Source organism: Oryctolagus cuniculus, chromosome 4 (genome assembly GCF_964237555.1).
Source record: "Oryctolagus cuniculus chromosome 4, mOryCun1.1, whole genome shotgun sequence".
In the NCBI taxonomy this organism is placed as follows: Eukaryota; Metazoa; Chordata; class Mammalia; order Lagomorpha; family Leporidae; genus Oryctolagus; species Oryctolagus cuniculus.
The window spans coordinates 173,507,381-173,524,003 of NC_091435.1; the positions used below are offsets into that span (position 1 = coordinate 173,507,381).

Genomic DNA, 16,623 nt, shown 5'->3' on the forward strand with positions numbered 1-16,623 from the left:
AAATGACTAATTCAGGTAGCTGAGACTCAAAGTTTACTGTTTCATTTTGTTTATTCTTCCATGACACTCATGCCAAAGGAACACTGAAAGACAAATTAAGAGACATAATATTTATTGTGTTGCCATGGTTTCCAAACTAACAAATAAAAATTATTACTCCATATCCTAGCAACTTCCCTGTAGTACAAAAATCTTAGGAACCATTTTTCTTAATTAGATTTTACATTGTAATTATGTTTAACCATTTTTAAAAGCTTTCGGTAGCTGAGGGCAAATATTTAAATTTTTCTGAGCATAAATATCACCATGTGGTAGATACAATCACCATACAGGGATTTTAACTGTTTTGTTCTTATTTCAGAAAATTATATTGTCCTTTTACTACAGACCTTTGATAGCAAAAATCACTTGGAGTGACAGAGGAAATTAAGGGTAAGAACTTTATTTCTGAAATCTGAATACAATTAAGTGAAACTTTGGAACTCCAATGATTAATCTAGCCAATGGGGAAAGTGGGAATCATAGTACCAGCAAAAATACTTTTTTGGGGAGGAAATGGTATTGCCAGAAATACCAGAAATTCACATGTAGGTTAATGATATTATACTGTCTAAATTGTTTGTCTACAGATCCTTAAAAGTCACAGAAATGGCAAAGACTATGCTGAACATTATGCAAAACAGTTTTCAGTCATGCTGAGACAAAGCTGAATCTGAACCCTCCCTTCATTCTGATTAGAAGAACAAATCAAGGGACAGGGAGATACGGAGAGAAACACTGGCCATCGCTGGAACAGTGACTAGGGCCAGGCTGTGCATGGGGGCAGATGAGCAAGGGCAAGGGAAGTGCTGCCCGAACCACAGCTCCCGCCCTCTTCCCCCTTAGTTCCACTGGGTCGATGGGAAAAACATGGGAGAAAGGTCTGCACTCAACAGAAACTGGCTGCATTCATGTACTAATGCCCCTTGAAGGAATCCTAAATGACTAAAATCACAACAAGATTTGCTCTTTCAAGAGATTTGTCTAATAAGCGCAGAACTGAAGGGTTTTATTTTTTAACCAGGTAGAAATGGAAAAGCATTCACTTTTCATAAATGAAAAAAATAACTCACATTTCATAATCTTTTATGAATGCTGTGGATCAACACTGAGAACATTTCAAATAAAAGTAATTCTGCCTCCTATGGAGTTATTTTTTCAGATAAATCCAATCTATCTGAACCAAACACATGGGCTAATACCAAAAGTATCCAAGTTAAGAAAGACTCTAGACTTGACCTTGGAAACCTGGTGATCTTTGGGTCACTTCAAAACAATTCTACCTGTTCTCCCTTAACGACACCCATGATTGCAATTACCATCTACAGGCTTACAAATCTCCAATGTTTACATATAGCCCAGACCTCTCCAATGAGTTTCTGATACATTTCCAAAGCTTTCTCTTCAAAATGTCCACTTACACATCTCCAGACACCTTACATGAAAAGACAGGCCTACATAAATTCATGGTTCCCCCCCACACACACACAGACTATCCTTACCCTCGATCCACACATAAAAACCAAACATCCCCTCACTGACAGCCAGCCACAACCCACTTGTTGAGTATACACTACTTCTCTCTCTAAGCCACCTTCCAACATCTCCACTGCCATCAATCTACGGTCATCATCATCTCAGCAAGTCTTACGAGTCATCTCTTTGTATCCACCAACGCCTTTCCTTCACAGAATCTCCAACCACAGTAAATCACCCTTTTAAAGCATAAATTTGGGGTGGGCATTTTATGCAGTGGTTAAGTCACCACTTGAGACACACAAATCCAAATTCAAAGGGCCTGGCTCAAGTCCTGGCTCCTCAGCTTCTGATCTGGCCTTCTCTAATCCTGGCCACTGGACCACCAGGGACACACTATCCGGCCTTCTCTAATCCTGGCCACTGGACCACCAGGGACACACTATCCGGCCTTCTCTAATCCTGGCCACTGGACCACCAGGGACACACTATCCGGCCTTCTCTAATCCTGGCCACTAGACCACCAGGGACACACTATCTGGCCTTCTCTAATCCTGGCCACTGGACCACCAGGGACACACTATCTGGACTTCTCTAATAATGCAGACCCTGGGAGGCAACAGACGGTGGCTCAAGTGCTTGGGGTCTCTGTCACCCAAGTAGCAGACCTAGGTTCCAGGCTCCTGGCTTTAGCCTGGCCCAACCCCAGATGTTGCAGGAATTGGGGGTGGGAGGATCAGTGGATGGCAGATCTCCCTCTCTGCCTTTCAAATTAGAGGGATAAAATGAAAGAAAAATTTAAAGCACAAATTTAATCAAATCGCACCCTTACACAAATCCCTTTAGTTCTTTCCCACTACTTTTAGGCTACAGCCCAAATTCCTAAATATGGACTATAATGGTCTTTTCAAGAGTCTCAATTCCAGGCCTGTAGACTTGGGGGTTGGGAGGGGTAGCCTACACTATGCACTATTGGATGCTTAGAGACACACCTGGCCTCTACTTACAGATGCCAATAGCCACATACACACCTCCCCCTGCATAGTGACAGGCAAAAATCTCTCTCTACATTGTCAAACGTCCCTCAGAGGACAAAATCACCCAATGCCAGAGAACCATTGGCCTACCTGCCCTGGCCCCTACCTGCCCTGGCCCCTGTCTGCTACCTGCCCTGGCCCCTGTCTGCTACCTGCCCTGGCCCCTACCTGCCCTGGCCCCTGTCTGCTACCTGCCCTGGCCCCTGTCTGCTACCTGCCCTGGCCCCTGGCCCCTGCTTGCTGCCTGCCCTGACCCCTGCCTGCCTCCTGCCCTGGCCCCTGGCCCCTACCTGCCCTGGCCCCTACCTGCCCTGGCCCCTGTCTGCCTCCTGCCCTGGCCCCTGGCCCCTGTCCGCTACCTGCCCTGGCCTCTACCTGCCCTGGCCCCTGTCTGCTACCTGCCCTGGTCCCTACCTGCCCTGGCCCCTGCCTGCCTCCTGCCCTGGCCCCTGTCTGCTACCTGCCCTGGTCCCTACCTGCCCTGGCCCCTGGCCCCTGGCCCCTACCTACCCTGGCTCCTGCCTGCTACCTGCCCTGGATCCTGTCTGATTCTCTGGTTACCCTCCTCCTGCTGCCCAGGTTACTATTACAGTGACACCATGGGAGGCACCCTAACCCAGAGTATGAACTTTAGCCCTCCCCCTCCTACTTATGCAACTTGGGCAAGTTACTTCAATTGTCCAAGCTTTGGATTCATCATTGACAAAGAATAACAGTAGTCTACCTTTGTGGAGTTGTTGTGAGGATTAAATTAATTTTAAGTAATAAATTTTTAAAGACTGAGTGCAGTGTTTAGTGTAGCAGTTAAAAAGCCACTTGGGGCCAGTGCTGCAGCTCAATAGGCTAATCCTCCGCCTTGCGGCGCCAGCACACCAGGTTCTAGTCCCGGTCAGGGCGCCGGATTCTGTCCCGGTTGCCCCTCTTCCAGGCCAGCTCTCTGCTGTGGCCAGAGAGTGCAGTGGAGGATGGCCCAAGTGCTTGGGCCCTGCACCGGCATGGGAGACCAGGAGAAGCACTTGGCTACCGGCTTCGGATCAGCGTGGTGCGCCGGCCGCAGCGGCCATTGGAGGGTGAACCAATGGTAAAAGGAAGACCTTTCTCTCTGTCTCTCTCTCACTGTCCACTCTGCCTGTCAAAAATTAAAAAAATAATAATAATAAATAAATTTAAAAAAAAAAGCCACGGGGGGCGGGGGGCGTCATTGTGGCATGCAGTAGGGTTATTTAAGTCACTGCTTGTAACACAAGAATCCCATAAGCTGCTCCAGCGCCCTGTTAATGTGCCTGGGACGGCAGGAGAACATGATCCAAATACATGAGCCCCTGCCACCCATGTAGGAGACCAGAATGGAGTTCCAGGTTCCTGGCTTTGACTTGGTCCAGGCCTGGCCATTGCAAACATTTGGGAAGTGAACCAGCAGATGGAAAACCTCTGTCTCTCCCTTCTTCTCTATAACTCTTTCAAATAAATAAATAAACATTTTAAAGAAAAAAAAAAAAAACACTTGGGACTTCTCAATTCAGAAAATGTGGGTCAAAGTCCCAGTTCTGCTTCCAATTCCAGCTCCTTGCTAATGAGCACCCTGGGACCCTGCCACCCATGTGAGACCCCAATTTGAGCTTCTGGCCCTCAGATTTGGCATGGCCAAGAGGCATTCGGGGAGTGAACCAGTGGATGTAAGACCTCTAAGTTCACTTAAACCACTCAGAACAGCCCTAGCACAAAGTAAGAGCTCCGTGCTAGCTGCTGGAGCTGCTGTTTTCCTTGAGTTCTCCATGCCTCTTCAGTCTCCAGGCTTGTCACATGCTGCTCCCTGTGAACGCAAAGCTCTTCCACACATCCGACAACTCCCTTCCCTTCAGTAATTCCACTCAGCCTTCAAACGTCAGTTGAAAGCACTTCCTCAAAGGAAGCCTGCCTAAAGCCCCCAAATATGTTCAGTCCCTGTGTTACACACTCTTCAAAACAATTTCTGTTTCCTCAAAGCACATCACAGATGTATCACTCTATTTCCTGGAACTGCCCCACTGTGTCAGTATCTGTTTTGTGTCTACTATCCCCTCTGGAATTGAAGTTCCACAGAGGCAGTGGCCGTTCTAGCCTGGTCCACGCCATATCCTCCATATGCCACACAGTAGTACTGCAGAGAATAGGTGCTCAGCAAATATTTACTGAATGAATGATATTAAAAATTCTTTTTTTAAAGATTTATTTTATTTATTTGAAAGGCAGAGCTGTCGAGGTGGGAGGCCAGAGAGAGAAAAACAAGTGAGCGAGATCTTCCATCCACTGGTTCACTCCCCAAATTGCCTCAATGGCCCGGGGCTGGGCCAGGCAAAAGCCAGGAGCCAGGAGCTTCTTCGGTTCTCCCACACGGGTGCAGAGGCCCAAACATCTGGGTCATCTTCTGCTGCTTTCCCAGGTGCATGGAAGGGAGCTGGATTGGAAGTGGAGCAGCCAGAACTCAGCCAAATAGGATGCCAGCTCTGCAGGTGGCAACTTAACCTGCTACTCCACAACGCTAGCCCTTAAAATTAATTTTAAAAATGGACCATATTTTTAAATAAAAGATGGTATTATATCCATAATAATTACAGACTGTTGTAATTATCTGCATTTTTTGAAGATTTATTTTATTTATTTGAAAGAAAGTTACATAGAAGGTAGAGAGAGGTCTTCCGTCTGCTAGTTCACTCCCTAGATGGCCGCAATAGCCAGAGCTGCGCCCATCAGAAGCCAGGAGCCAGGAGTTTCCTCTGGGTCTCCCACGTGGGTGCAGGGGCCCAAGGACTTGGACCATCTTCTACTGCTTTCCCAGACCATAGCAGAGAGCTGTATCAGAAGAGGAGCAGCCGGGACTAGAACCAGTGCCCATATGGGATGCTGGTGCTTCAGGCCAGGGCTTTAACCTGCTTCGCCACAGCTCCGGCTCCTAATTATCTGCATTTTTAAAGACTTTTGTCTTTGCCAAAAGCTTTTTATCTTTGATTTACCATGACCTAAAAATGAATAAATTACTCACAGTAGTAAAATCGCCATGGCAATTAGCTCTGTCAAGCCATATGATTATCATTCCATAATGTGGCAAAGCAGCTTTCAAACTTGGCACAACGCTGCCCTTCATAGTCTTTCCCTGAGACTGTCGATCCATGATCACACATGAGGTCTGCTGACGACCCTTCCACCTGCCCCTCTGGGCTCTTTCACCGACAGTGACAGCTTCCAGCTTCCCCAGCAAGACAGCAGCATGCTGCAGATTGACGGAGCTCCTGCATTCACCCCACTACTGCCCTCATGGAGCAGACTTCAAACATCTCCACGTCTTCTGAAAAGGCACTGAGGTCTTGCAAGACGACAGAAATTCTGGAGGTGGCGATGGCTGCACAATGATGCATACGCACTTAGTGCCCCAGAACCGTCCACTCAGTGGTCAGTGTGGCACGCTTCATGTTCTGTGAATCCACGCAGCGTTTTAGTGCAGTTTGTGGAACATGTTTGTTTATCCCTTCTTCCTTCTCACCTCTCCAGCTGCCTGCTAGCTGGCTAACTAGGAAGCATGGAAACCTGAGCAGACACTAAGCAAGAAGAAAAACAGGCTATTTGTGTTTATTAATAGCACTCCCTGTACACTTCAAAAAGCAATTTTAAGTCAGGAAAGATAAACTCTTAAAATTTAACTACAGAAAAGATGATTAAGCTGCATTTTTACTGTAGTGAGCATTTTGATAGTTTTTGCTTGTTTCCAATTTAAAGCAATGTTTTTGGTGAAAGGGGTGTTCCCACTGGAGAAAATAGGGACTCTGGGTTATATGTGAATGGCAACTTCCCAGTGTGTGAACAAGCAGTTTATGAAAGGCTATGAAAACTTTAAAAGAGATAGAGAGAGTCACAAGAAACATGAGAGAGCAATTAAAAATGCTATCTATCCTCTAATGTTTTTAAACTATGGTATGGGAGCCAGCATTGTGCAGCAGCAGGTTACACCACAGTCTACAACATCTGCACTCCACATTGAGTGCCAATTTGAGTCGCAGCTGCTCCACTTTCAATCCAGCTTCCTGTTAATGCACCTGGGAAAACAGCAGATGATGGCCCGAGTGCCTGGGGCCCTGACACCTATGTGGCGTCCCTGAGACCTGGGAAAACAGCGGATGATGGCCCGAGTGCGTGGGGCCCTGACACCTATGTGGAATTCCTGATACCTGGTTGCAGCCTGGTCCAGCTTTGGCTGTTGTGGGCATTTGAGGAGTGAACCAGAGGATGGCAGATCTCTTCATCTCTGTCTCTTGCTCTCTCTACATAACTCTGTCTTCCATATAAATCTTTTAAAAAATTAAATAGGGATTGGTGCTTTGGTGTAGCAGGTAAAGCCCTCCTACAGTGCCGGCATCAAATATGGGTGCCAGTTCGAGTTCCAGCTGCTCCACTTCTGATCCAGCTCTCTGCTATGGCCTGGGAAAGCAGTAGAAAATAGCCCAAGTGCTTGGGCCCTTGCATCTACATGGGAGACCTGGAAGAAGCTCCTTGCTCCTGGCTTCAGACCGGCCCAGCTCCAACCATCTGGGGAGTGAACAAGCAGATGGAAGATACTTCTCTCTGTCTCTGCCTCTGCCTCTGTAACTCTACCTTTCAAATAAATAATCTTTTTTAAAAATTTAAATAAATAAATGCACCGACTTCAGAGCCAGACCTCATGCCTGAATCCAAACTCTGCTACTTCCTGTCTCTGTAACCCTGAGGAAGTTACTCAACTTCTCTGTGCAATGGTTTCCTCACCTATAAAGTAGAGAGAATAATAAAACCAGCCACAGAATTTTTGAAGAATTAAATGAATTCATGCATGAAAAACACTTAGAGGGACCAGTGCCGTGGCGCAGTGCGTTAAAGCCCCGGGCTGAGGTGCAGGTTCGAGTCCCGGCTATTCCTCTTCCAATCCAGCTCTCTGCTATGGCCTGGGAAAGCAGCAGAAGATGACCCAAGTCCTTGGGACCTTGCACCTGCATGGGAGACCCGGAAGAAGCTCTTGGCTCCTGACTTTGGATCGGCTCAACTCCAGCTGCTGCAGCCATTTAGGGAGTGAACCAGCAGATGGAAGACCTCTCTCTCTATGTAACTCTTTCAAATAAATTAAAAATAAATCTTTAAAAAAAAAGAAAGAAAAAGTTTAGAATAAAGTCTGTCAGAAAATAAGCATTTACAAGTCTTATATATTAGTATCCTTCCCAATTTTTAAAGGAAGCATCACACCAAAAAGGGAAAAACAGTTCAAATACTAGTAACACAAAAGAAGCATAGAAGAAGCTGCCACTTTAATCCCTTACAGAAATCTGGGTAAATCTTTCTGATTTTGGAGGTAAACATTTTGGGTAGTTTCTATTTTCAACTAAAAACTATGTGGTGGGGGCTGGTGCTGTGGTGCAGTAGGCCCTGTGGGTGCCAGTCTGGCTGCTCCACTTCTGATCCAGCTCCCTGCTATGACCTGGGAAAGTACTGGACGATGGCCCAAGTGCTGGAGGCCCAGAAGAAGCGCCAGGCCCTGGCCTCAGAGAGGCCCAGCTATGGCCATTCTGGCCACTTTGCGGGGGGAACCAGCAGATGGAAGATTTCTCTCTCTCTGCCTCTGACTCTCTGTAACTCTCTGCCTTTCAAATAAACAAATACATTTTAAAAAGTAAATAAATAAAAGCTATATGGCTTCCAAAATCCTTCATTTATGCAAGTATTTTAAGATCACTGTAAAGTAATATATACTTTTTCATTTTCAAGTATCTTCTAGTTTTTTAATCTGAAAGTGCCTGACTTTTTAAAATCAATCTTATTAAAATAATATCAACTTTGTTATTCATTTTTAGATAACTTTTCTTGGCTCCAAATACTGTCCTAATGATTTGCCATCTAAGCCAAATGCTAAGTGTCTTTCAAGAGGAAAATTCTAACAAAGAACTGGATCAAAAGAAGACTGGGTAATATGTCAAAAGGAAACAGCACTAGTCTTAAATCAGTTATTTACCAAAAATAACAAGCAGGAAGCGATAAGGGAATGAGTCTCACTAACTACAATGACGCTCTAAGCAATTCTTACACAGATCAGTGTACGATCGGTCTATATTGCAGGCAGACTCTGAAACTAAGAAACCCAGCTGGAAGTTCTCTTACACTTCCAGTATACAACAGGATGTTGCCAATAGTTGACAATCCCTTACATTTTTTTCCTAAGCCATCAACCAACTGAAATAAAAATGTCCCAGAAGCTCTGTGAGCAACTGAAAGAATTAAACTAAAAATTCCACTGCCATGTTTCAAAATCCAATGAATCTACATTATATCAACATTTATATAACACCTCTTGGAACTACAGAGACCAATAAGCATTTCTATAATATAATTACTATACCTCCAATATTCTACTTAACTTCAGTTTAAATTTTGAAGATTAATCAGAAATTTCAATAAATTAGGACAAGTAACTGAAACTCAAACAACCCTAAAAATATAATGCGAACTTAATTCAAGATAAGGTAAACAGATATCCAAGTACATCTTATTCTAATACGGTATTCCGGAGGCCAGCTATAACATCTTGTTCGAAGCAATGAATATCTGTTATCTCTGTCATGCCAGCATTTTACAATCCTCTCACTGTGCAGTGCTGAGGGAGTGTAGCAGACACACCTCTCTGGCAATGTTACTCAGAGCTTCATCTTCTGCAGAAAACCGGTCTTTCACAGGCGTTCTTTTCCTTCCAGAACCAGGAGTCCCCATCCTGTGCTCGTCCTAGTCTTCAGATTCTGAATGTTTTTATTCTTTTTCTGCCCTAAAAGAAACAGAAATAGAACAATTTAGGATGGTTCCCTTTGTGCAGGTTAAATGCTCATTTACACATTCACTTTTAACAGATAAATTTTTTCTTCAAGAAATTAACCACCATTTACTTGTCCTACTACCAAAATGCTCTAATAAATTTTATAAAATTTAAATTTATACTAACCACTAATCCTCCTCTTTTCATTATGCTGCTCATGGCAACCATGAGAGTAAGTTATAATAGTACCTTCAAGACACTGTAGTCAGCAGTAATGCTACTTAACAGTTTTAAATTACTACAGCTATTTCTAAAATCTTTTTCCATTCCAGCGTGAAAGACACTTCAGAAAAGTCATTCATCTTAAAGCTTTAGAACATGTTGCAAGATGTTTTAATATACAGCCTTAAAGTAACAAAGTTTAACTTCGCTTTTCACTATAATTTAAAAAACAATTCCAATTAAGCATAACCACATAAAAGAATAAAGTAAACTTTATTATTCTACAATTAATCATAACTAATGTTGTGCGCACTATTGCAAGGTAGAGGAAGTACTGGACACACAGTGCTAAACACAGCCAATCAACCAAATGATTAGACTATATCTACAGATCTTCTATTGTTATCATGCCTATTATTACAAGAGGCAACAAACCACTTCTCCAAGAATAACAGGATGATAAGGACCACCTATCTCTTTCTAACACAGTATCTGAGATTAAAGACTTCAGTGACAGAATGCATCCCAAATTGCGCAACTTCTGTTCTCCACACATGACTGAAAATACATTTTCCTAACTTTAACAAAATAAAATGATAAAATTTCATCACTGTGTTGAGTCACAGAAGAATTCTGAAGTGTGTCCTCACAGAGGTAGCTATATTAAAACTGTGAGTGACTTTAATGAACTGGAATTTACTTACTTAAGGCAAAATAAAGCAGAACCACTACACCAAAAGGTTTTCTCTAATAAAAATTCAGCCCGTCTCCAGTATCTCACATCATTTCTCATTTCCCAAAGCTATCTTGTTAGGTTTATCAATCAGAATAAAGGTTGATAATATGTTATAACTTTACCATAGAACATACAACTAGATATGAGCATTAAGAATTTATACAAATGGAAACCAAATATATATATGAAAGCAACAGCTGATAAATTCGAGCCACAAATTATGAAAAGTTCAAAAAAGTATAGGAGTTTTCTCAGAAGCCTCTAATCATTGTCAGTTTCAGCATAATTGTAAGCATTATTCCCTTACTTAACAGTAATAACGTATACAGATATTAGACACCAACTGAGAAAAAGGTAACATGTAACACAAATTTTTTTTTCAGCCTGGAGTGACAGTTTAGCTAAAGAACTGTGGTATCATCCAATAGCCCTTCACCCAGCTTTCCAAGGAAACACTGAAAGACATTTGATAAAAGCAGAAGGCAAAGGGCTGGCACATTGGCACAGTGGGTTAAAGACAGGTCTGCAGTGCCGGCATCCCATATGGGCGCCGGTTCAAGTCCCGGCTGCGCTGCTTCCAATACAACTCCCTGCTAATACACCTGAGAAAGCAGTGGAGGATGGCCCATGTATTTGGGCCCCTGCACTCATGTAGGAGACCTGGAAGAAGCTCCTGGCTCCTTGCTTTGGATCAGCTCAGCTCCGGCTATTGCAACCACTCACTTGGGGAGTGAACCTGCGGATGAAAGACTTCTCTGTCTCTACCTCTGTAACTCTTTCAAATAAAACAAATATTTAAAAAAAAAAAAAAAAGCAGAAGACAAAAACATAGGCATCTTCCAACTCCAGATACATAAAAATAACCACAGAAGAGAAGGCCAGATTTGGCTGGAAGTACAACAGTCTAACAGTGATTTTGTCAGGAAGATAGGCTATGGATGCTTTTCTTGATTCTCTAAAATCCCAACAGCAGTGAAGAAAAGGAGAAGCATTTTTTAAAAAATAAAAGCATTCAGAACCAAGGCTCAAAGAATAAACCAGTCCCAAAGTGGATCACACCCAAATTAGGCACAATATGCTATAAATCCGGACACACCATCCAAAACCACTGCACTGAGATGCTTCTAAGTGTTCTTTTCTTTCTCCTCTTTCCCCATAATCCATTTTCCTTCTTCCTCAACTAGCACTGCCTCAGCCTTAGACTAGCCAGGGTACCATAGCCCACAGATTCATGTTTAAGAAAAAAAGTTATCCTTTCTTAAATCGCCTCAAAACAAATCTGTTTCAACAAGCTCCAGGCTGGTCAGCCAAGAAAGATGCCAGGAAAGAGACGGAGCATAGGAAATGCAGGAAATGGAAGGGGCTTCCCATCTGTCTTCCTGCTCCTTCCTATCCTGGCTACAGAGAGCACCTACGTGCTGACCAAGTTTTGTCACCTTTGTCAGGTGTACGTGGGACAGGTCAACCATCGCTTATTTCAAAGAACAAAGTGCTTTCAAAAGAGTGACATTACTTGTATTCTACAGGCAGGCATCCTTACCAATATTAGAGATCAAAAGTTTTCAGTTCCTATGCAATTTATCCTCTAGTAACTGAAACTATTTTGTATCAGCAATGGAGGGACCTTTAAGATTCCTAGCATAGCAATGGAAAACTGCTTCTCAACAAAATGACAAAAATCAGAATGCAAACTAAAGGCAAGCTTGAAGGGAATATTTCTGTAAAGGACTTTCAGCAAGTTTCTACCCCAGGGAGGTATCCAGAAGAGTATCTTTCAACAGGAGCCATGTAGATCCCCAGCTTTAACTGGTAGTAGCAATCGACTTAAAGGGTTAAACCTTTACCTCGATTAACAAGAACAAAATTGCCTGCATTTTTGTCAAGCCCTAAACCCAGATAGTGTCAAGTTGATTTTCTCCAGATGGTTTTGTCCTAAAGTGTTTGTCTACTCAAGGGAAAGAAGGGAAAAACCTTCAGGATGTTGTGGAATATAAACCTGCCAAAATAGATGCAACAATAAAGCTTTCTCTTCTTCACAGAGCTTCACACGTGACACATGTCTGAAACAACAGGCATTTTGCCACATTAAAAGTAGCACTTTGATTACAGTATTGTTCACTTTTGTAAGAAGAGACTGTTAGTATCAGTATGTCACGTTCTAAATATAACACACTTGGATAGTTCCGTGCCTGCCTGGATCCCGATAGATACAGCTCCTTTACATCCATATAGTGCATCATCGAGCACTAAAAATACCAAAAATACCATCATGGTGTATCTTTGTATCAGAGCTGTCATTAAGTTAACTCTGAGCTGCACAAAAAATATTTGGTAGTTATTCATAAACAAACCCCAGGATCTGGAATGTCACCTGATTAGAGCCGTGTGACTGACGTCTTTGCCACTGGACAAAATGGAAAGTGAGAGCATCCTGGTCCAACGGACTGCCCTGCCTCTGGGTCACCCCTCCCACAAACCTTGGCTGTCATCTGCAGAGCAGAACTTACAACTGCCTTTGACCTTCACACAGCTCATGTGAGGTTCAAGTGAGTTAAGATAAAGGCAAGCCTTATCATGAAGCTTCTTATAAACCACAAATATCTTAAACTAACTACCTCTTTTGCATAGTGAGCTTACGAAAACAAAAGGGCAGTCTTCCCTTTCTTTACAACTGTATACATTTAACGAAAACAGCTTCAAGTGATTTCCTCCAGCATGTACTGTGTAATATCATGAGCCATGCTAACAATTTTAACAAAAGCATGGAACAATCTAGAAAACAATGAAAAACCTGTGACTATAATCATTTTACTGTGTGACACATTTATATAACACAAAAATAGAAAAATCTGTACATGCATCACTTTTCTGTTTTTTCTTTTTATTATTTCAGAGGCAAGGAGACACAAAGTATTCCCATCCAACAATTCACTCCCCAAAATCCTGCAACCCCCACAGACAAGGGTAAAGCCAGGAGCTGGGATCAGGGAACTCAATCCAGTCTCCCACATGCGCACCAAAAACCTAATCCCTTGAGCCATTAACACTGTTTCCCTGGGCCAGCTCTGTAGCGCAGTGGGTTAATGCCCTGGCCTGAAGCGCCAGCATCCCATATGGGTGCCGGTTCAAGACCCGGCTGCTCCATTTCCTGTCCAGCTCTCTGCTGTGGCCTGGGAAAGCAGTAGAAGATGGCCCAAGTCCTTGGGCCCCTGCACCCACATGGGAGACCCGGAGGAAGCTCCTGGCTCCTGGCTTCTGATTGATGCAGCTCCTGCCATTGTGGCCAGTTGGGGAGTGAACCAGCAGATGGAAGACCTCTCTCTGTCTCTGTCTCTGTCTCTCTCTCTCTCTCTCTGCCACTCCTCTCTCTGTGTAACTCTTTCAAGTAAAATAAATAAATCTTTAAAAAAAAAAAAAAAAAAAAAAGAACACTGTTTCCCAGGGTTTACATTAGCAGGAAGCTTGGAGTCAGGAGCCAGAGCTGAGTATTAAACCCAGGCACTCAAGTATGGGATGCGGCATCTTGACCTTAAAAGTTTATTTTTGAAATACACACTTTTTGGGGCTAGTGTTGTGGTGTAGAGTTATGCCACCGCCCACAATGCCAGCATCTCATCTCATACAGGTGCAGTTCCAGTCTTGGCTGCTCCATTTCCAATCCAGCTCCCAGCCAAGGCCTGGAAAAGCAAAGGAAAATACACTCATGTGGGAGACCCAGATGAAGCTCCTGGCTCTTGGCTTTGACCTGGCCCAGCCCCAGCTATTGCATCCACTGGGGAGTGAACCAGCAGATCAAAGATCAAGCTCTCTCTGTAACTCTGCCTTTCAAATAAACCAAATAAATCTTTTTTAAAAAGAAAGAAAAAGAAAATTCACACTTTTTGGGAATGAAGCCTTAAGTGGTTGCCAATCCCCTTAACACAACACCACTGAGTGGGAAGAAACAGACTACAGAGCTAATTAATAGTGTACATACACTCTGCACACATCATTCTATATAAATTTCACCTCAAATGAAAAAAGAAGACTTCTATACAAATATAAAACTTTAGTCAATAATGTGCATGTTAAAACATTTAGGGTGAAAAGTACTGATACATACCACTTACTCTGAAATGCAACAACAATGAAGGATGAAATGAGTGAATGTGATGATGGGTGTGCACAGAATGGCTCTTTCAAGTTTTCTGTATATTTGAAAGTTTGTATAATAACATGCAGGAGGAAAAGAACTGGTTGAAAAGGGTGGACTGAGAGAGAAAGAGAAAGACAGAGACAGAGAAAGGGTAGATGACCAGGTGAACAAAAGTTAAAGGAACCAGAAATTGCTAAGCACATCTTGATTTGAAAAAGGCAGCAGAATACCAACAGTTACATATGCATTAGAAATAAAGAGTACAGGCAGGAGAAAGAATGGCCTGAAGTCCTGAGCCGGGGGGGGGGGGGGGGGGGGGCAAGGAAAGAGAGAGGGAGAAGAGAGGATGGAAAGACAGAAAAGGAAAGAAGGAATTAAGGTTAAGACATCAATCCTACAAATATCTAGCCAAGATCACTACACACAATGAAGAAATCATTAGCAGAAATCTACAGAAAGAATAAAATGTAGATCCAGAAATTGAGACAAAGTGTGAAATGAAAATAAATATAGAGGACTGGAGGACTTGGCACAACAAGGAGAGGTGGATGCTACACACAAACTAAATCTCAAAAGAATGCTAGAACCTAGAATGATTAACTTAAATTCATATTTTATGAAGGATGGTGCCTAAAAAGGGTAAGTGAAAACCCGTAAAATCACTCCTCCTACTTCCATAATCAATTGTCGTAATAATTTAAAGTCTCATAGTTTTTGTTTTATTGACTTTTTAAAAAGATTTATTTATTTATTTGAAAGGCAGAGTTGCAGAGAGAGAGAGAAGTCTTCCACCTGCTGGTCCATTCCACAGATGGCCGCAACGGCCAGAGCTGTGCTGATACAAACCAGGAGCCAAGCACTTCTTCCGGGTCTCCCATGGGGGTGCAGCAGCCCAAGCACTTGGGCCATCTTCCACTGCTTTCCCACGCCATAGCAGAGAGCTGGATGGGAAATGGAGCAGCCAGGACTCAAACCGGCGCTTGTATAGGATGCCAGCACTGCAGGTGGAGGCTCTATTTATTTTAAAGGCAGAGCAACAGAGAAAGGAGAAACAGAAAGTGAAACCTTTCATCCATTGATTCACACCCCAAATGTCCACAGCAGCAAGGGCTGTTGAAGCCAGGAGTGAGGCACTTTAAGAGGGTCTCCCACACTGGGTAGCAGGAACCCAAGTACTTGGACCATGATCTGCTGCATCCCAGGCAAATTAACAGGAAGCTAGACAGGAAGCAAAGAACTGGAAATCAAACCAGCACTCTGAGATAGGATGTAGGTGTGCCAAGCAGTCCCTAAAGTCTCATGTTTTGAAAACACACTATTCTCTTGGCCGGCGCCTCGGCTCACTTGGCTAATCCTCCACCTGCGGCACCAGCTCCTGGGGTTCTAGTCCCCGTTGGGGCGCCGGATTCTGTCCCGGTTGCTCCTCTTCCAGGCCAGCTCTCTGCTGTGGCCAGGGAGTGCAGTGGAGGATGGCTCAAGTGCTTGGGCCCTGCACCCCATGGGAGACCAGGAGGAAGCACCTGGCTCCTGGCTTCGGATCAGCATAGCTCCGGCAGTAGCGGCCATTTGAGGGGTGAACCAATGGAAAAGGAAGACCTTTCTCTCTGTCTCTCTCACTGTCTAACTCTGCCTGTCAAAAAAAAAAAAAAAAAAAAGGCAAGCAAGCAAGCAAGCACACTATTCTCATACATCTGACGCCAACTGATAATCTTACCATTGCTCTCCTCACAGAGTGACATGCCAGAGGTTACACTGCTTCCCTGCTAACCATGCCGTTCTATGAAATGAACACTGATGGGCTACATGTCTGACACATCTTCACAGTAACATGTCATCGACCATGCAGAACCCAAATTAGGAAGATAAACTCTTACCCACAATTACATTCTCAGTATGCCCGGAGAAGCAAAGATTTTTCTAAAACCATTCAAATGAACTTCCTTCACTATGTCTTTTAAAGTATCTCAAAGACATACAAATACACAATCAGAAAATGAGAAAGGAAGAGAGAAAATTAAATACAGACGTGTATAGAACAGACTTAAAAGTAAACTGAAACAGGGGCCAGCGTTGTGGCAGAATGGGATAAGCTGCCACTTGTGATGCCAGCATCCTGTATGCACACCGTTCAAGTCCTGGCTGCTCCACTGCTATTCCAGTTCCCTGCCAAAGCACC

General features: G+C 43.5%; 1 protein-coding gene across 42 annotated transcripts in view; it reads right to left on the reverse strand.

Annotated features, from left to right (window-relative positions):
• Nucleotides 1-16,623, reverse strand: part of LRRFIP2 (LRR binding FLII interacting protein 2) — a 137,958-nt gene that overhangs the window by 101,107 nt on the left and 20,228 nt on the right. For all 42 annotated transcript variants that reach the window (XR_011388280.1, XR_011388279.1, XM_070072992.1 and 39 more), the window contains exon 2: nt 9,225-9,366. Coding sequence is in view for 40 of the 42 variants with exons in the window: in XM_070072992.1 (XP_069929093.1) it covers nt 9,225-9,314 (90 nt within the window). In the remaining 2 variants the exon portion in view is untranslated. The remainder of the gene's footprint in view (nt 1-9,224; nt 9,367-16,623) is intronic.